The 21,555-nt window shown below is 46.2% G+C and overlaps 1 protein-coding gene and 1 pseudogene across 1 annotated transcript; both read left to right on the forward strand.

Annotated features, from left to right (window-relative positions):
• The first annotated feature begins 15,423 nt into the window (after positions 1 to 15,423).
• On the forward strand, positions 15,424 to 15,885 carry LOC147974148 (uncharacterized). Its single transcript, XM_087524929.1, has one exon. The coding sequence runs from the start codon at positions 15,424 to 15,426 to the stop codon at positions 15,883 to 15,885; it is 462 nt and encodes a 153-aa protein (XP_087381055.1).
• A 3,580-nt stretch (positions 15,886 to 19,465) lies between these two features.
• LOC147974149 (uncharacterized) lies at positions 19,466 to 20,747 on the forward strand (annotated as a pseudogene).
• Positions 20,748 to 21,555: the final 808 nt, after the last annotated feature.

The raw sequence follows: 21,555 nt of genomic DNA on the forward strand, positions 1-21,555 counted from the left end.
TGTAGGTCCCCCCTTGCCTCAGTTGTATCTTTTGTCCTCCCATACACGCCCAAGAAGCCTAGCAGGTTCACCCAAAGGTTCTTCGTCACGTGCATCACTTCGATCGAAGAGCGGACCTCTAGGTCTTTCCAGTAGGGTAGGTCCCAAAATATAGATTTCTTCTTCCACATGGGTGCGCGTCCCTCGACGTCATTCGTAACAGCTAGTCCTCCAGGACCCTTTCCAAAGATTACGTGTAAATCATTGACCATAGCAAGTACGTGATAACCGGTACGCATGGCGGGCTTCTTTCGGTGATCTGCCTCGCCTTTGACATGCTTGCCTTTCTTTCGACATTGATGGTTGGTCGGAAGAAATCGACGATGGCCCAGGTACACATTCTTCCTGCATTTGTCCAGGTATATACTTTCGGTGTCAGCTAAGTAGTGCGTGCATGCGTGGTATCCCTTGTTTGTCTGTCCTGAAAGGTTACTGAGAGCAGGCCAATCGTTGATGGTTACAAACAGCAATGCGTGCAGGTTAAATTCCTGTTGTTTGTGCTCATCCCACACACGTACACCGTTTCCATTTGATGTCTACTACACAACCTTCTTCTTCTAGACGTTGTTGGGCCTCCAAGTGTAGAGGTTTGTAGGACAGTAGCAAATTCCCCTCAAGTGGATGACCTAAGGTTTATCAATCCGTAGGAGGCGTATGATGAAGATGGTCTCTCTCAAACAACCCTGCAACCAAATAACAAAGAGTCTCTTGTGTCCCCAACAGACCCAAAACAATGGTAAATTGTATAGGTGCACTAGTTCGGCGAAGACATGGTGATACAAGTGGTATATGGATGGTAGATAAAGGTTTTTTTAATCTGAAAATATAAAAACAACAAGGTAACTAATGCATTGAAACAAGGCCTAGGGTTCATACTTTCACTAGTGCAAGTTCCCTCAACAATAATAACATAATTGGATCACGTAACTATCCCTCAACATGCAACAAAGAGTCACTCCAAAGTCACTAATAGCGGAGAACAAACGAAGAGATTATGGTAGGGTACGAAACCACCTCAAAGTTATTCTTTCCAATCAATCCATTGGGCTATTCCTATAAGTGTCACAAACAGCCCTAGAGTTTGTACAAGAATAACACCTTCAACCAAAACCCTAATGTCACCTAGATACTCCAATGTCACCTAAAGTATCCGTGGGTATGATTATACGATATGCATCACACAATCTCAGGTTGATCTATTCAACCAACACATAGAACCACAAAGAGTGCCCCAAAGTTTCTACCGTAGAATCATGATGAAAACGTATGCCAACCCCTATGCATAGGTTCATGGGCGGAACCCGCAAGTTGATCACCAAAACATACATCAAGTGAATCACGTGGTATCCCATTGTCACCATAGATACGCACGACAAGACATACATCAAGTGTTCTCAAATCTTTAAAGACTCAATCCGATAAGATAACATCAAAGGGAAAACTCAATCCATTACAAGAGGGTAGAGGGGAGAATAAACATAAGATCCAACTATAATAGCAAAGCTCGCGATACATCAAGATCGTATCAGCTCAAGAACACGAGAGAGAGTGAGAGAGAGAGATCAAACACATAGCTACTAGTACATACCCTCAGCCCCGAGGGAGAACTACTCCCTCCTCGTCATGGAGAGCACCGAGATGATGAAGATGGCCACCGGAGAGGGATTGCCCCTCCGGCAGGGTGCCGAAACGGGTCTAGATTGGCTTTCGGTGGCTACGGAGGCTTCTGGTGGCGGAACTCCCGATCTATTGTGCTCCCCGATCGTTTTAGGGTATATGGAGATATATAGGCGGAAGAAGTGCGCCAGGGGAGCCATGAGGGGCCCACGAGGGTGGAGGGCGCGCCCAGGGGGTGGGCGTGCCCCCCTACCTCGTGGCTTCCTTGAAGCTTCCTTGACGTGGACTCCAAGTCTCCCGGGTTGCTTTCCTTCCAAAAATAAGTTCCGTGAAGTTTCAGGTCAATTGGACTCCGTTTGATTTTCCTTTTCTTCGAAACCCTAAAACAAGGAAAAAACAGAAACTGGCACTGGCACTGGGCTATAGGTTAATAGGTTAGTCCCAAAAATCATATAAAATAGCATATAAATGCATATAAAACATCCAAGGTTGATAATATAATAGCATGGAACAATCAAAAATTGTAGATACGTTGGAGACGTATCAGCATCCCCAAGCTTAATTCTTGTTCGTCCTCGAGTAGGTAAATGATAAAAACAGAATTTTTGATGTCGAATGCTACCTAACATATTTCTCTAAGTAATTCTCTTCATTTTGGCATGAATATTCAGATCCATAAGATTCAAGACAAAAGTTTAATATTAACATAAAAATAATAATACTTCAAGCATACTAACTAAGCAATCATGTCTTCTCAAAATAACATGGCCAAATAAATTTCATCCCTACAAAATGATATAGTTTAGTCATGCTCCATTTTCGTCACACAAGAATGCTCTCATCATGCACAACCCCGATGACACGCCAAGCAATTGTTTCACACTTTAGTAATCTCAAACTGTTTTCAACTTTCACGCAATACATGAGCGTGAGCCATGGATATAGCACTATGGGTGGAATAGAATATGATGATGGGGCTTATGTGGAGAAGACAAAAAGGAGAAAGTCTCACATCAATGAGGCTAATCAATGAACTATGGAGATGCCCATCAATTGATGTTAATGCAAGGAGTAGGGATTGCCATGCAACGGATGCACTAGAGCTATAAATGTATGAAAGCTCAAAAAAAAGAAACTAAGTGGGTGTGCATCCCACTTGCTTGCTCACGAAGACCTAGGCACTTGAGGAGGCCCATTGTTGGAATATACAAGCCAAGTTCTATAATGAAAAATTCCCACTAGTATATGAAAGTGACAAAACAAGAGACTCTCTATCATAAAGATCATGGTGCTACTTTGAAGCACAACTGTGGAAAAAGGATAGTAGCATTATCCCTTTTTATTTTATATAATTTTTTGGGGCCTTCCTTTTTTGGCCTTTCTCCCTTTTTTGGGGGACAATGCTCTATTAATGATGATAATCACACTTCTATTTATTTACAACTCAAAGATTACAACTCGATACTAGAACAAAGTATGACTCTATATGAATGCCTCCAGTGGTGTACCGGGATTGCGATGAATCAAGTGTGACATGTATGAAAAATTATGAACGGTGGCCTTGCCACAAATACGATGTCAACTACATGATCATGCAAAGCAATATGACAACGATGATGCGTGTCATAATAAACGGAACGGTGGAAAGTTGCATGGCACTATATCTCGGAATGGCTATGGAAATGCCATAATAGGTAGGTATGGTGGCTGTTTTGAGGAAGATATAAGGAGTTTTATGTGTGAAAGAGCGTATCATATCACGGGGTTTGGATGCACCGGTGAAGTTTGCACCAACTCTCAATGTGAGAAAGGGCAATGCACGGTACCGAAGAGGCTAGCAATGATGGAAGGGTGAGAGTGCGTATAATCCATGGACTCAACATTAGTCATAAAGAACTCACATACTTATTGCAAAAATCTACAAGTCATTAAAAACCAAGCATTACGCGCATGCTCCTAGGGGGGTAGATTGGTAGGAAAAGACCATCGCTCATCTCCGACCGCCACTCATAAGGAAGACAATCAAATAACACCTCATGTTTCAAATTTAATACACAACGTTTACCATACATGCATGCCTCGGGACTTGCAAACTTCAACACAAGTATTCCTCAAATTCACAACTACTCAACTAGCACGACTTTGATATCACTATCTCCATATCTCAAAACAATCATCAAGTATCATACTTCTCTTAGTATTCAATGCACTTATATGAAAGTTTTTATTATATCCCTCTTGGATGCCCATCATATTAGGACTAGTTTCATAACCAAAGCAAACTACCATGCTGTTCTAAAGACTCTCAAAATAATATAAGTGAAGCACGAGATTTCATCTATTTCTTCAAAATAAAACTACCACCATGCTCTAAAAGATATAAGTGAAGTACTAGAGCAACCAACAAACTACTCCAAAAAATATAAGTGAAGATCAATGAGTAGTCGAATAATCATACAACTATGTGAAGACTCTCTAACATTTAAGAATTTCAGATCTTGGTATTTTATTCAAACAGCAAGCAAAACTAAATAAAACAAAATGATGCTCCAAGCAAAACACATATCATGTGGTGAATAAAAATATAGCTCCAAGTAAAGTTACCGATGAACAAAGACGAAAGAGGGGATGCCTTCCGGGGCACCCCCAAGCTTAGGATTTTGGTTGTCCTTGAATATTACCTTGGGGTGACTTGGACATCCCCAAGCTTAGGCTCTTTCCACTCCTTATTCCATAGTCCATCGAACCTTTACCCAAAACTTGAAAACTTCACAAGACAAAACTTAACAGAAAACTCGTGAGCACCGTTAGCGAAAGAAAACAAAACACCACTTCAAGGTACTGTAATGAACTCATTCTTTATTTATATTGGTGTTAAACCTACTGCATTCCAACTTCTATATGGTTTATAAACTATTTTACTAGCCATAGATTCATCAAAATAAGCAAACAACACACGAGAAACAGAATCTGTCAAAAACAGAACACTCTGTAGTAATCTGTAACTAATGCAAACTTCTGGAACCCCAAAAATTCTAAAATAAATTGCTGGACGTGAGTAATTTATATATTAATCATCTGAAAAAAGAATTAACTAAATATCACTCTCCAATAAAAATGGAAGCAATTCTCGTGAGCGCTAAAGTTTCTGTCTTTTACAGCATGATCAACAAGACTTTCCCCAAGTCTTCCCAAAGGTTCTACTTGGCACAAATACTAATTAAAAATAAAAAACACAACCATAACAGAGGCTAGATGAAATATTTATTACTAAACAGGAACAAAAATAAAGGAACAAATACAAATTTGGGTTGCCTCCCAACAAGCGCTATCGTTTAACACCCCTAGCTAGGCATGATGATTTCAATGATGCTCACATAAAAGATAAGAGTTGAAACATAAAGAGAGCATCATGAAGAATATGACTAGCACATTTAAGTCTTACCCACTTCCTATTCATAGGGATTTTGTGAGCAAACAACTTGTGGGAACAAGAATCAACTTACATAGGAAGGTAAAACAAGCATAACTTCAAAACTTTAAGCACATAGAGAGGAAACCTGATATGATTGCAATTCCTACAAGCATATGTTCCTCCCTCATAATAATTTTCAGTAGCATCATGAATGAATTCAACAATATAACTATCACATAAATCATTATTTTCATGATCTACAAGTATATAAATTTTATTACTCTCCACATAAGCAAAATTCTTCTCATGGATAATAGTGGGAGCAAACTCAACAAAATAATTACCATGTGAGGCATAATCCAATTGAAAACTAAAATCATGATGACAAGTTTGATGGATATCATTATTCTTTATAGCATACAAGTCATCACAATAATCATCATAGATAGCAACTCTGTTCTCATAATCAATTGGAACCTCTTCCGGAATAGTGGATTCATCACAAAATAAAGTCATGACCTCTCCAAATCCACTTTCATCAATATAATCATCATAAATAGGAGGCATGCTTTCATCATAATAAATTTTCTCAACAAAGCTTGGGGGACAAAAAATATCATCTTCATCAAACATAGCTTCCCCAAGCTTGTGGCTTTGCATATCATTAGCATCATGGATATTCAAGGAATTCATACTAACAGCATTACAATCATGCTCATCATTCAAATATTTAGTGCCTCAGCTGTATCTTTTGTCTTCCCATACACGCCCAAGAAGCCTAGCTAGTTCACGCAAAGGTTCTTCGTCACGTGCATCACGTCGATCGAAGAGTGGACCTCTAGGTCTTTCCAGTAGGGTAGGTCCCAAGATATAGATTTCTTCTTCCACATGGGTGCGCGTCCCTCGCCGTCATTCGGAACAGCTAGTCTGTCGGGACCCTTTCCAAAGATTACGTGTAAATCATTGACCATAGCAAGTACGTGATCACCGGTACGCATGGCGGGCTTCTTCCAGTGATCTTCCTCGCCTTCAAAATGCTTGCCTTTCTTTCGACATTGATGGTTGGTCGGAAGAAATCGACGATGGCCCAGGTACACATTCTTCCTACATTTGTCCAGGTATATGCTTTCGGTGTCAACTAAACAGTGCGTGCATGCGTGGTATCCCTTGTTTGTCTGTCCTGAAAGGTTACTGAGAGCGGGACAATTGTTGATGGTTACAAACAGCAACGCGTGTAGGTTAAATTCCTGTTGTTTCTGCTCATCCCACACACGTACACCATTTTCATTTGATGTCTACTACACAACCTTCTTCTTGTAGACTTTGTTGGGCCTCCAAGTGTAGAGGTTTGTAGGACATTAGCAAATTTCCCTCAAGTGGATGACCTAAGGTTTATCAATCCGTAGGAGGCGTAGGATGAAGATGGTCTCTCTCAAACAACCCTGCAACCAAATAACAAAGAGTCTCTTGTGTCCCCAACATACCCAATACAATGGTAAATTGTATAGGTGCACTACTTCGGCGAAGAGATGGTGATACAAGTGGTATATGGATGGCAGATAAAGGTTCTTCTAATCTTAAAATATAAAAACAGCAAGGTAACTAATGCGTTGAAACAAGGCCTAGGGTTCATAATTTCACTAGTGCAAGTTCCCTCAACAATAATAACATAATTGGATCACATAACTATCCCTCAACATGCAACAAAGAGTCACTCCAAAGTCACTAATAGCGGAGAACAAACGAAGAGATTATGGTAGGGTATGAGACCACCTCAAAGTTATTCTTTCCAATCAATCCGTTGGGCTATTCCTATAAGTGTCACAAACAGCCCTAGAGTTCGTACTAGAATAACACCTTAAGACACAAATCAACCAAAACCCTAATGTCACCTAGATACTCCAATGTCACGTCAAGTATCCGTGGGTATGATTATACGATATGCATCACACAATCTCAGGTTCATTTATTCAACCAACACATAGAACCTCAAAGAGTGCCCCAAAGTTTCTACTGGAGAATCGCGACGAAAACGTGGGACAACCCCTATGCATAGGTTCATGGGCAGAACTCGCAAGTTGATCACCAAAACATACATCAAGTGAATCACGTGGTATCCCATTGTCACCATAGATACGCACGACAAGACATACATCAAGTGTTCTCAAATCTTTAAAGACTCAATCCGATAAGATAACTTCAAAGGGAAAACTCAATCCATTACAAGAGAGTAGAGGGGGAGAAGAAACATAAGATCCAACTATAATAGCAAAGCTCGCGATACATCAAGATCGTATCACCTCAAGAACACGAGAGAGAGAGAGAGAGATCAAACACATAGCTACTGGTACATACCCTCAGCCCCGAGGGAGAACTACTCCCTCCTCGTCATGGAGCGCACCGGGATGATGAAGATGGCCACCGAAGAGGGATTCCCCCTCCGGCATGGTGCCGGAACGGGTCTAGATTGGCTTTCGGTGGCTACGGAGGCTTCTGGCGGCGGAACTCCCGATCTATTGTGCTCCCCGATCGTTTTAGGGTATATGGAGATATATAGGCGGAAGAAGTACGTCAGGGGAGCCACGAGGGGCCCACGAGGCTGGAGGGCGCGCCCAGGGGGGTGGGCGTGCCCCCTACCTCGTGGCTTACTCGAAGCTTCCTTGATGTGGACTCCAAGTCTCCCGGGTTGCTTTCCTTCCAAAAATAAGTTCCGTGAAGTTTCAGGTCAATTGGACTCCATTTGATTTTCCTTTTCTTCGAAACCCTAAAACAAGGAAAAACAGAAACTGGCACTGGGCTCTAGGTTAATAGGTTAGTCCCAAAAATCATATAAATTAGCATATAAATGCATATAAAACATCCAAGGTTGATAATATAATAGCATGGAACAATCAACATTTATAGATACGTTGTAGATGTATCACCATTCCACAGCTGTAAAAGTTCTTCAACTAATAGCCTTAGGTACACATCAATGTCGTTGTCGGGTTGCTTAGGGCCTTGGATGAGAACTGGCATCATAATGAACTTTCGCTTCATGCACATCCAAGGAGGAAGGTTATACATACATAGAGTCACGGGCCAGGTGCTGTGATTGCTGCTCTGCTCCCCGAAAGGATTAATGCCATCCGCGCTTAAAGCAAACCATACGTTCCTTGGGTCACCAACAAACTCAGCCCAGTACTTTCTCTCGATTTTTCTCCACTGCGACCCGTCATCGGGTGCTCTCAACTTCCCGTATTTCTTACGGTCCTCACTGTGCCATCTCATCAACTTGGCATGCTCTTTGTTTCTGAACAGTCGTTTCAACCGTGGTATTATAGGAGCATACCACATCACCTTCGCAGGAACCCTCTTCCTGCGGGGCTCGCCGTCAACGTCACCAGGATCATCTCGTCTGATCTTATCCCGCAATGCACCGCATACCGGGCATGCGTTCAAATCCTTGTATGCACCGCGGTAGAGGATGCAGTCATTAGGGCATGCATGTATCTTCTGCACTACCAATCCTAGAGGGCATACGACCTTCTTTGCTACGTACGTACTGTTGGGCAATTCGTTATCCTTTGGAAGCTTCTTCTTGAATATTTTCAGTAGCTTCTCAAATCCTTTGTCAGGCACAGCATTCTCTGCCTTCCACTGCAGCAATTCCAGTACGATACCGAGCTTTGTGTCGCCATCTTCGCAATTGGGGTACAACCCTTTTTTGTGATCCTCTAACATGCGATCGAACTTCAGCTTCTCCTTTTGACTTTCGCATTGCGTCCTTGCATCGACAATGACCCGGCGGAGATCATCATCATCGGGCACATAAACCAGGACAAATGCCTCCTGAGGCCCGGCCGGGCCCCTGGGCGCATGAACCGGGACGTATGCCCCCCATGGGTCCCCGTTCTTGACTGGACCGGGACTAATGGGCTTGGCAGGCTTGAACCAAAGCCATGTTTTCTACTAGTGGATGTCTACGACCACGGTTGAACGTACCCATCGATATATTTAGGAGCGTATGTTTGATAATCTGTGTTGAAAAGGCCCTGATAGCTCCAAATCCTAATGGTGGAAGTATCAAAATTGCCTCCAGGGCATTATCACATAAGTGGACCTTCATTTGGCAACATGGTCTGCACCTAATCCTGCCTTTTGGATATCCTAATAGCCTCAATCCTCATGGTGGAAATATCAAAATTACCCCCATGGCATTACCACACATGTCCACCTTCATTTGGCAACATGGTCTGCACCAAATCAGTTTCAAATTACCTACAAAACTAGGTAAAATTAGAGCCATATACAACAATCACCCCCACCCACACAAAAAAACTGGTTTAACATGCATTGTGCGCATAGGGCAGTGTCAAGACACTAGTAGAAAAGGGCCATTTGTCCCGGTTCTAGAGGGCCTTTAGTCCCGGTTCTCGAACCGGGACTAAAGGGTCGGTACTAAAGCCCCCCCCCCCCTAGTCCCGGTTCTGTTACGAACTGGGACTAAAGGCCCTCCACGAGGCCGCTGTCTGGAGCTCCACCTTTAGTCCCGGTTGGTAACACCAACCGGGACTAAAGGAAATTTTACGATTTTTTAATTTTTTTCCCGATTTTCAAATTTCGGAATTATTATACAATTTAATCTCTAATCAGCCCTCATCACTGCCCAATTTAACCTCTAATCTTTAATCACCCCACATCATTCCAAATCATCTAACTTCCCAGCCGATCACCCATCCTCTCACTACTCCAGCCTGAGCACGCTTAACTTTCCTGTTCTATTCTCCCTCGTTTCCATGTCTGCACTTGTTGTTTTCCTGACAATAGTAAGATGTCAATCCTATTAACCCTCGGGAGTTTAGCTTGAGCATGAAGTCACACGTTTCACTGTTTGAGTTTAAAATTATTATTCTAAAAAAACAATAATTATTTAGTAACACTAATATTTCTTGAATAAGTAGTTTGACCATTGTTTGACCATAGTTTGACCACAATTTGACAAGATTTGACCAAAATTCAAAAAACTGGAATAATTATTTAGTAACACTAATATTCTTGAATAATTATTTAGTAACACTAATACTTCTTGAATAAGTAGTTTGACCAGATTAAACCAAAATTCAAAAAAAACAGAAATTTGAGCATATATTTTTTCCTTTTAGAATTTGAGGATTCTAAAAATTTGCAAACAGGCCTACGGCCGCCAAAATTGGATGCGGATTTTCATGTTGAAAATTTTGATATATTATACGTTTGTTTCCACATCGTACGCAAAAGTTATAGCCATTTTACTTTTTCATAACACTTTTTTGCAAAACATATCTAAATTTAACTTTTTAAATTTTCCTAACTAGTAGATGTAGTAATATAACTACATCTCGAAGGACTTTATTTTTTGAATTTTTTATCATTTTCTTTTGTTTTCTTTCAAAACTAAAATGGCGATACAGGGGGGAGGGGGGTAGAGTTTGAGACACGAACCCGCTAGTCCCAGTTTGAGACACGAACTGGGGCTAAAGGGCATCACACCCTTTAGTCCCTTTTCGTGTATCAAACCGGGACTAAAGGTCTAATCTTTAGTCCCGGATTGAGAGACGAACCGGGACTAAAAGGCAAGGTCTCATTTAAACCGGGACTAATGCCTTTAACCGCTCGAACAGGGACTAATGCTCACATTAGTCCCGGTTCGTAATGCAAGCGGGATTAATGTGTATATTGAGCTATCAACAAAGCCCTGTTTTCTACTAGTGTGAGTAACCACCAGCTGCTAGCTAGTGATCAGTACTGAGACACATCAAACGATCTGATGAAGTTTCGACACAACTGTTTTTCTTTTTTGCGGCAATTTTCGAAATAAGTTTAATTAGCAGCAGTCAGGAAACAATCTTGACGCCATCAATCGTCATCGCTATCTTATTCCAACCCACCATCGAACTACATAAAAGCAACATACTCCCACCATTCCTAAACATTTGTCTTTTTAGAGACTTCAAATGAAGTACCACATACGGATGTATATAGACATATTTTAAAGTGTAGATTCACTTATTTTGCTCCGTATGTAGTTATTTGTTGAAATATCTAGAAATATAGATATTTAGGAACGGAGGGAGTACTTGCGTACCACATGCATGCATGATGTGGACGCACTTACTCAGCTAGTTTCATGGAGCTAGCTAGCTACACTCGGCTCGATATAGTGCCCGAATTTTTCAAATGGTAGGCTAAACGAGGTGACGGTGCCCCAATGAATACCCAAGCCTCTATTGCAGGCAAGGTTCTCGCTTCAAGGTTATTTCACTTGGCTGAAAATGACCTCCTGGTAATCTGGTACATGGCACGTGGTATTTTTTTGGGAAATTACCGTGTACCAATGTGTGGTGGTTGTAGGCTCTCGATCAAAATTTTCTTAACGTGTGTAGCGATTCTCTTGGTGGGGTTAGCGATTTTGGTTGCGTGTGGGCGAGCGTGATTCGTTGACCTGATTTCTTGGGTGGTTGCGTATCAGGTGGGCTACTCCTATTTCCCCCTTGTATGGTTGCATGGCCTTCGCACAGCCGGTTGCATGGGCCGAGATGAGTTGTTTTTTGTTGCTGCTACCGCGTGAACGTTTCATTGCGTGTGCATGTCCTGTTGTCCCACGTGTGGTTTCCCTCGAAGTTTTTATCGGTGCTGCTTTAGTCGTTTGCGCGAGAAACGGCCTCGCTCCATGGTTTGCACGAAGTCTCGCGTGATTTCCTCCACCGCTGTTTTTGCCTATATAAAAGGTCCTCCTCCCTCTCGATCTAGGTCATCCGTCGTAGTAGTCTGGAGCAACCATAGTATAGGTCCCGGGACTAATAGAATTGACGAGGCATAGGGAGAAGAGCAACCATAGTATAGGGAGAAGAGCAACCATCCGACGCGAGGAGGTCCTCTCGCCCTGCTTGAATTGTAGGACGGCGAGGTCACAACGGCTGCAGTCTCTTGGTCCTAAGGATGAAGAGGAGGCCGTTGACCAGTGGCGGAGACACGGGGGCGAGCGGGGGCCACCCCCCCCCCCCCCCCCCCCCCCCCCCCCCAAACGATCGACCGAACCTGAAGTACATACATAGAATTGACGAGGCATACGCAGCTCCACGTGTATTTGGCCCCCTCCATCAGCGTCAAATATATTGGTCGAAAGAAAAAGAAGGCCCGTGTGGAAAAAGCCCACTATAAGCGACCGATGGGAATTGGCTCTAGTCCCCTAGCTGGCTAGCTTCCATCGTAACTGTAAGTCCATAATTACCGTCTACTACATGGGATTAGTCACCGCCGCCGTTCCAGTTTTCGACGCCCTCGCCTCCATTCGCCTCTTGCCCTTCTCGCCCAGTCGCCTCGCCTCTTGCCCTTCTCCCTCAGTCGCCCTGCTTTGCTCTGCTCGGCTGCTCCCAGGACCTAGGCATGCTGGCTGCTGCTCTCGAATTCGCGATCAGCCTATCTGATTCACTTCACATATTCAGGTATTTGGCTGCTGCACTTGTCAAATTCTTCCGGCTTCAACCAACGAATTCTCATCCGCCTATTCTCATCATGTATCAGTGATTCAGTGTTGAATACTCGAATTGATGCTCCAGATTTTCTTTTGTTTTGGTAATTTGGCTGTGTAATTTGTGAGTTTATGGTCTATGACTCAATGAAGAGTTCCCATCTTCCACATGTCCAGAATCATCATGATTGTGTTAGTGTTGTAATGTGTGTGTCGACAGGTTCTTATTTTTATGATGCAAATTATCTATTATCTTGTATTAGTTCCTATCTGTGATGCAATTTTTTTATGTGATTATGTCGAACTTGTACTATTATAGAGTATGTTAATTCTCCATGAATCCATTCCAATCCGCCCCTGCGGCCGCCTTTGGTCCTCCGTAGAAGCGATTAGATTGAAATCTTCTGGTTGTGCTTGTCAATTTTCCGATCTGCCCAATGGACTAGCCAAGGTTAGCAGTAGCACTATCATACTGTACTGATCTCTCAAATTTTTCCGTTGTGATGTGATTTTTAAAGAGATCTTAGTTCTTGTCCGTGGCATGAATATACATCAAATTTTAGTACTTCTGGATTCCGGTTTTGTGTGATGCTAGCTCTGAAACCTGTATATCAACAGTTATGAATAGGAAACCACCCTAGACACTCTAAATATTAATCCTTTTTAAGCGCCCTCAAATAGGAGATGACTTACTTCGGTATTGCATGGTAATCTATGTTGCAGAAATATGGGCCGCTAAGTTCTCTTGCGATGAAATTATTAAAAAATTCAATTTTATTGGCAATCATAGAGGTAAATAAAAATGTAATCATGTTTTATACTTGCGTCAGATTGACACCTGAATGTAGTGTTATCGTAGTTATTTTTTCAGTCTAGAAAAAAAATTATCAACTTGACTTGCCGCCCCCGCCCCCGCTATACCAAAATCTTGGCTCCGCCCTTGCCGTTGACGTCGTTGAACTGGTAGGTATAGAAGAAGTTGCTGGCCTAGGCGGCCGGGAGGACGAGCAGCATCCTCCAGTTGGTGAAGAGCTTGAGGATCTCCCACTCCTCGGTGGACACGGAGGAGTAGGTGACCTTGGTGGCGCGGGTGCCGTTGTCACGGACGATCTTGGCGGGCGGCAGGAAGGTGAGCGCGTCGTTCAGGAGCATGAAGGCGATGAAGGAGGCGTAGGTGGTGTTGTTCACGCTGCTGGCATCGGTGCGGTTGCCTCTGGTTCAGGTTCAAGGAGAAGGTTGACTCGAAGAGGCACCGGAAGTGAAGAGCGAGATGTATTCGTTTGATGCTGTTGCGAATTGAAGGGAGAGAAAGAGATGGCGATGTTGCAAAGGAGGCAGGAGAAGGAGAGGGCGACTGACGATTGGATTGGTCGATGGTTGCGCGCACAGGTGGGCGCGACGATTGGGTTTGGGCTGTATGAGGCTACCGGCTACCCAGGTCCCAGGGGCAGCTGCTGGGCACCGGCGGCTTCGGCTGGGTGTACAAGGGCGTGCTCCCACAATTCCGTGATTGCGGTGAAGTGGGTGTAGGACGGCTCCTTAGCATCAGTACAGACACAAGCGCTCATATACACGCGCATACACACGCACACTCTATCCTTATGAGCATCTCCGTAGTTTTTTTTAGCATCAGTACAGACACAAGCGCTCATATACACGCGCATACACTCACCTCTATGAAAACACACACGCACACCCTACCCCTATGAGCACCTCCGAGAGCGCATCGCCGGAAATCCTGAAATAAATCCAGAAATAATGCGGGCACCAGGATTTGAACCCTGGTGGGTTGGGGATACCATTGTCTACCTAACGAACTCAACCATAGGTTGATTCGCGTACATAGTTTAGTAGTAGGAGGCACAATCTTTAGTAGGCGTGCGTACACGAACGCTTTGGCCGGCTACAGATTGTATCGATCGCCTCGGCTGAACAACTTGGCGGTCAACAAAACAGGAAAAATACCATGTAAAAAAAACAGGAAACAAATCAGAAGCCTTTTTCTCCCGTATAATCGGAAGGCTTTGTTCTCCCAACTTTAGTTCGAAAGTTGTTTTTTTAGTTTGCAAGTTTTTTAGTAGTAGAAGTTCTGTCGCGAGATTTTCTGTTGATCGAGTTCACCTGTAGGTGCACCTGCGCTGCTCGACATTCCTTTTGTGTGGTTGTAACATTCGATTTTTTAAGATTGTTGATTGATGCATGCATGGCAGGATGATGTGACTACATCATGTATTGATTGTTTTGTTCGTAGTTGTCTAGTTACAGAGCACCGGATGCATCGATTGGTTCGTGTATATATCTTTTCCTACCTTGGACTGATTTGTTTAGGCGGTTGTAGATATTCTCTACTATTACGGTTGGTTGTTGCAAATATCCAGTTTCTCCTCATAGCACCGAAGGTTCACAGTAGTCACGGGACAAATTCTTCACTGCTACTAATATATAAATGTTTCACATCACATAGTGAAGGGCAATAATGCAAAACAGGTTGTGCTGGCAGCCAGAGCATCTGCAATGGCAAAGATAAGAGCAACTCCAACGGGGCCGACCCAAACTGACGGCGTTTTTGTCCGTTTTTTGTCTGTTTGGGTCGGCCGCCCGCCCGCCGTCCGTCCTCTTTTAGTTTTGGGTCGGCAGTGCGCCCAACGAGCCGACCCATTTTCATGATCGCACGCGTTTAACATCGTGTCGTCGCCCTGATTTTGACGCTCCAGCACGCGGGAAAAGTTCGCGCGCGCTGGTTTTGGCGCTCCAGCGCGCGGGAAAGGTTCGCGCACGCGCCGTGGCCGGCGCTCGCTATAAAAGAAGGCGCTCTCTCCACACTCTGTCGTCCGTCCACTCTCGCCATCTCTGCGCCACCATGTCGATCTGCCGCCTACGCGCTTCGGATTTTTGCGGAGTCCGCGAGCGCCGCTCCGGCGCCTTCTCCGCCGAGATCTGGTTTCGCGAGAAACGTCTCGCCCTCGGCACCTTCGACACCGCAGAGGAGGCGGCCCGCGCGCACGACGCGGCGGCGTGGCGCCTTCCGAGGCCTCGTCGAGATATGAATTTTCCCAACATGTCGAGCCAGCGGGCGCAGGATCTGGCGCCTCTCCCGCGGCTTTTCACCGACGAGGATCGTCGTGTCCACCGGAGGCGGCAGCGTCGCCTCGCCATCGCAGAGAAGGACGTGGAAGCCCTGGTGTTGTGGCGTGGAGGCTACCCGCAGGACATCGTCGACGAGCGCCAGTTCTACAAGGAATTGAGATCGGAGAGGGACGTGAGGAGGAGGGAGCGACCCGCCTATCGGGAGGACAAGCGTTCGCGGAAGCAGGCAGCTTAATTGAAATTAAAGCTACAAGAAATGGCGGGTTGGGACTTTGAAGACGAGGCGTATGTTGACGCCTACATTCAGACATCGGAGGAGGACATTACCGAGTCGGAGTCAGAAATCGACAAGTAGTGGTCTTTTCTTTTTATCTGTGTACGCTAGAATTATCTATGTATCCATTTTTATCTGAAAAATGGCCGGCGGCGTCGGCGACGTAGCAGGTGGGCGAGGGTGTGAATCCAATATGCCACCGACCAGCGGGCCCGGTGAGGAAAGAGGGCGAGCGCGCGCGTCCGTCTCGTGTTCGCGCCGACGCAAATCCGGCTCAAAAATGGGCCTGGAATGGGTCGCCCGCGGATGAAAAACGGACGCGCGTCCGTTTGGATCGGTGCGTTGGGCCGCCACTTTTGTCCGCGCCGACCCAAACGGACGCGGGCAGACGAAATGGGTCACCCCATTGGAGTTGCTCTAATGTAGAACCATTTTCGCATCCACTAGGGCATCTACATCCAAGGGCATCTCACATGGAATTATGAAATTGTAAGAATCAAACCGAGCAAAATTAAAGAAAACAAGAGTTCATCCCAAACATATGAAACTATGTATGATGAAGAAAACAAATCACATCGTGACGAAAACATACAATTAAACTACATGAACCCGGTGAACTTCGAAAAAAACACAACAACTAAAAATAAATCCTCCTTATTTATGTATAAATAAATGAGCGAGCCAACTTAACAACTAACCAATTAGCCAAAATCAGCACAACGCCCTTTATATCGTTGCATACAAAACTTCTATATAGTGTGCCTCTTTATGAAAGATTTCAACATCTTTACCAAATTAATGTTTATACATACACCACAACATAAATCATAAGGAGAACAAGCAACAATAATTATGAGATGATGCTAATACCATTGTATAAAAAAATCTCACATAAAGTATGAACAGGCGCGGCGTGCCGCCGCGCGGGCTTCGCTAGTTTTTGTTAGGATTAAATTATTTATGTAATTGATGTTAATCCTCGCTTGTACATAGCGCACGTACGGTTACCGGTTCGGCGGCCATCACGGCGTTTCCATACATCCCACTCTCGGGTGCGTCCCTTGCAATGCGTCTTCTCCTCTTGTATATAAGATGTGACTATCAATGAAATTGATGCGGTTGATTGATTCTTACTTCTGTCTCTAAACACATTATCAGCACTTTGCCCTAACGGAGAGCGATTAGGCCACAAAGAAAAGAGAAGGCTGGCGGCGCTGGCGCACGCAGACCTCGTCTATGCCTTGCGCGATCCCCGGCGGCCCTGGTCTAGGTCTCGGCGAGGAAGGCCCTCGGCGGCTCGGCCCCAGCGCGGAACAGGGCGACGACCGATGCGGTGCGCGACCCTGGCGGCAAGGCCTCCCGGGTTCCCGGCGCAATGGCAACTGCCACTCAGCGAACGGCGCTGAGCAGCGATTCGTTCGGCTACCGCCTTGTTCCAACGGAGTCATCCTGTGCAACAGCGGCAAGACTACCGGGTGCGGCGGCGCCGCATCGACCAACGGCGTGGCGGAGCGTTATTGTGCGATGTGGAACGGACAAGAAGTGCCTCTCCATCGGCACTGGACGCGAGGCGCACCAGGCTGCCCACGGCCACGGGAGCATGCATGGATCTGGAGTTATCATATTCAATCTGATCTTCTCATGACTAACAATTGCCCGTTTAACAATTGATTGTTTCTCTTGTATGTTCATGCACTCATGCAAAAATCGTTTTGTCCGAGCGTATACACGGGAAGAAAGGAAGCACCATCGCCCGGTCGTCGTTCTCGGCATCACCGATGGTTGGAGACGCGTGCGTGACCTCGCGATGGCACGACAAGTCGGGGAGGCGCTCACTAGGTGCAAGGCGAGGAGGCGGCTGCGAACGCGGCCTCTTGACGAGGCTCTCAACGTCAATGGCCGGTGCTCGGCATGACGACAACATGGATAGTGCGCGCGTACTGCAAGACAAGCGGTTACGCGATGCGATGGCCAGACGCTGCGGCGTTTCATGTGTTGGGAAACCGGGGCCACCAAGGGCGTGGCGGCGGCCTCGTGCGTATCGCACGGGCTAGCCCCTCCCGTTTCCCCCACTTTACGTTAAGTGGGTACTTATCCCTTAACCCTCTAGTCCCTATATAAAGCAACGAGGAGCTATCATTGTAATCCCTGATCATTGATTAATAAAGCTGATCTCCTTCATATCTTTCTGTGTCATTTACTTTCGCTTGTTCGACTACTTCGTCTACGACGCTCGCCCTCGCTCCGCAACTTCGGACCGGACTCGCCGGCGGAGTTGCGGAACACGTTATCAGCACGCTTCGCTCCATCAACTCTCTGTCAAGCCTGCATCACGCAGGCTTTCGTCGATCCCGCGGAGGTATAAGATCCGATCCTCACTCTTTTGCAAAAATGGATTCCTCTCGTTACTGCGATTCCGTTTTTGCGATTAGATTATTTTTCGGATTTGATCTACCTATAGTGTGGATTTTCCTCCCAAGAATCAAGCGGACGAACACGTCGCCGACCAATGTCGATGTTTTTGGATCAAGGGGGATTTGTTGACTGCACTGTAGGGAGTCAGTACAAAACGTGACCCAGATGGTTACGGTACCGCCGCAACGCACCTGCTGTGCCGTGCGCCGTCGAAGTTCCGGATGAACACGACGAAGACCCGAGACGTACATCACGCCCGTACTCCACCAGCGACCCTGCTGGTCGCTGGCATCGCACTGTGGCCGCCACCGCCGCGTCTTGCTGACGCCGCACTGCCGCGCGCTGCTGACCGGCCCGGTCGCCGCACTGCCTGCTGCGCCTGCCGCGATCCGCGCCGGACCCGGTGTGCGCAGTGCTGATGAAGGGTCAACGGCCGCGCCCCGATGGCCGCCGCGTCCGGCTGACGCTGTGCCGTGCCCGCGCTGGCCCGACCATGCCCGCGCCGCGCCGCGCCGTCCCGCTCGCCGCGCCGCGCCGCGCCGCCCCGCTGGCCGACTTGGCCGCCACCGCGCGTGCCTTGGCCGCCGTCTGCGCGCCGTGGCCGCGCGTGCCTTGGCCGCCGTCCGCGCGCCGTGGTCGTGCGTGCCCTGGCCGCCGCCGCTCGGGCGCTAGGAAACCCTAGCGGGCTTCTGTGGACCGGGCCGTGGGGAACCAGGGCATTAAAAAAAGGTAGCGCTGGCGCAGCGCGGAACTTTGCGTTTTAGCCCCTGTAGTTTCCTGTTTTTACGCGTAGTTTATTCCTGCTGTACTATTTCACGTAGAAGCCCCTGGAACTGTCTGTTTTCGCTGAAATAAGTGTATTTGGGCTTTAAAATGCCTCGGGAATTCATTTTTTGGGCTAGTTTTCACATACTAGATGCGCTTAACATGCTATCCATTGTAACATGATATTATTGTATGATTTTACTGCTATAGATTAATTGTTTAGCACTCTTAATCATTTAGTAAGTCATATAATAGCATGTTTTAAATATTAGAACGTCATTTTTATTGAATAAGTTTATCAACATCGCATTTGTGCAAAAGATTACCTGCTGTAATCTCATGATTTTTGCATAAATTGCAGATGGCCGGAATTGTCCACAAGGAGTTTGCTGAGTTGGCCCAGACGGGGATGAACTACCTTTCATGGGCTTCGGATTGTGAGATTTTTCTCCAGGGCAAAACCCTCCTGAGGGCGATCGGTAAGGGGGCCCAGCTGCCCGCCACTGATCCCAAGTTCGAAACTGAGAATGCGCAGGCTCTGCACTTTCTCCGTCATCACCTGTCACCTACTCTGAAAGATGAGTATATGGCTGAGCGCAGTGCTTCTGGCCTTTGGACCGCTCTTAAGCAGCGGTTTGAGCGACTGAAGTACACTGTGAAGCCACGTGCAGAGGCAGAGTGGATTCGTCTGAGGTTTGCGGACTTCAAGACGGTTGGGGAGTACAATTCGGCTCTGCACCGGATTTGTACGACTCTTCAGATGTGTGGTACTCAGATTACCGACACTCAGAAGATTGAGAAAACCCTATCCACTTTCCACCCTGACGCGGTCCTGTCCGCACGGAACTACCGTCAGGGCAACTACACGAGGTATTCAGAGTTGATTGACGTCCTCCAGGTGGCAGAGGCGCAGGACGAGGTTCTGAAAAAGAACTTTGCCGCGCAACCACTTGGGGGGAGTTCTCGCCAGGAGGTGAATGCTCTCAAAGTCCGCAAGCCTCAACAGAAGAAGAGGGGCCGCAAGGGTAAGAAGAAGGGCCCTCAGCCCTCCGCCCCGGCTAAGCAGCAAAAGCCGGGCAAGGGGGGGCAGAGGCCTCAAGACTGCTTCCGTTGTGGCTCGGCGGAGCATTTCTCCCGCCAGTGCCGCGCACCACCGGAGGTCGTCGAAGCATACAAGGCTCGAAAGGCGCGTGAGACGCACCTCGCCTTGGTTCAGGAGGCAGCACCACCGGCACCCATGGCGGCACCCGTGATGATCGCTACCCCCCCCCCCCTGCTGCGCCCATAGAGGCGACCCCCATGGTGCCCATCGCGGCAGCTTTGGCGGTCTCTACCGACGCCCACGTCGCCATGGAGGTTGACCACATGGTCGCCTCGGCGGCGGCGCCGCCACTAGACATTGATGCTGCCTCCAAGATGATTTCTAAGGAGGATCAGCTCACTAGTATGGAGATTGCGGCTGAAGTGAATGGCTTCTTCACCGAGTCCACTTAGCATACCTCTTTGGTTATCATGATTCCGTGATTTGATACAATAAAATTGAATAAATTCGATTTGGTTGTAAGCTCTATGAGAGCATAAACTTATTCTTTACTTTGGCGATTGGATGACATTTATTTCATTCATTTATTCCATTATTTATACGATAGTATGTTATGTTCTGGAATGTGTGCATTTATTATTAATGTAGCGTCTTCCTCATTACATTAATTATATGTCATATTTTAGAACGCGTGTGACGCCCGAATGGAAGAAACGTGCCTTGCCGATAGCGCAACTACACATACCATTTTACGAGAAACTAAGTATTTTGAGTCTATTAAAAAATCTCCGGGAAGTATTATGACAATCGCCGGCTGCGGTTCTCACATAGTTGGCTCCGGACGAGCCACTATTATACTTCCTATGGGAACAACTTTGATCATTAATGATGCATTGTTGTACCCGGAGTCAACTCGTACTCTTTTGAGCTTTAGAGACATCCGCGCCAATGGTTTTCATGCTGAGACTGATGATGAGAACGGCAAGGAGTGCCTACTTATCACAAAGCGGGATGCAAATGGTAAACATGTTATCGAAAGGCTTCCTTCGTTCGACACAGGGCTATACTACACTAAAATAGTAGCACCGCCTGTGTACACTACCCTCAAGACCGTTTTTAGAAGCTCTGAACTCTTCTGCCTCTGGCACGATAGGTTAGGCCACCCCGGACTTAGGATGATGAGAAATATAATTAATAACTCGCATGGCCATAATGTTAATGTGAAAAACTTCCCGAATCCCGATGATTTCGTGTGCTCCGCATGCGCTAAGGGGAAGTTAGTCATTAGGCCATCGCCCCTCAAGGTGAGGGATGAAATCCCCGTGTTTTTGGAACGTATCCAAGGGGACATATGCGGTCCAATTCAGCCCCTCACGGGGCCGTTTCGGTACTTCATGGTGCTCATTGAT

Source organism: Triticum urartu, chromosome 5A (genome assembly GCF_056163025.1).
Source record: "Triticum urartu cultivar PI428250 chromosome 5A, HENAU_Tu73, whole genome shotgun sequence".
NCBI lineage: Eukaryota > Viridiplantae > Streptophyta > Magnoliopsida > Poales > Poaceae > Triticum > Triticum urartu.

What these genes read in the sequence shown, in the direction of transcription:
- LOC147974148 (XM_087524929.1), top strand. Translation starts at nt 15,424, where the DNA reads ATGTCGATCTGCCGCCTACGCGCTTCGGATTTTTGCGGAGTCCGCGAG.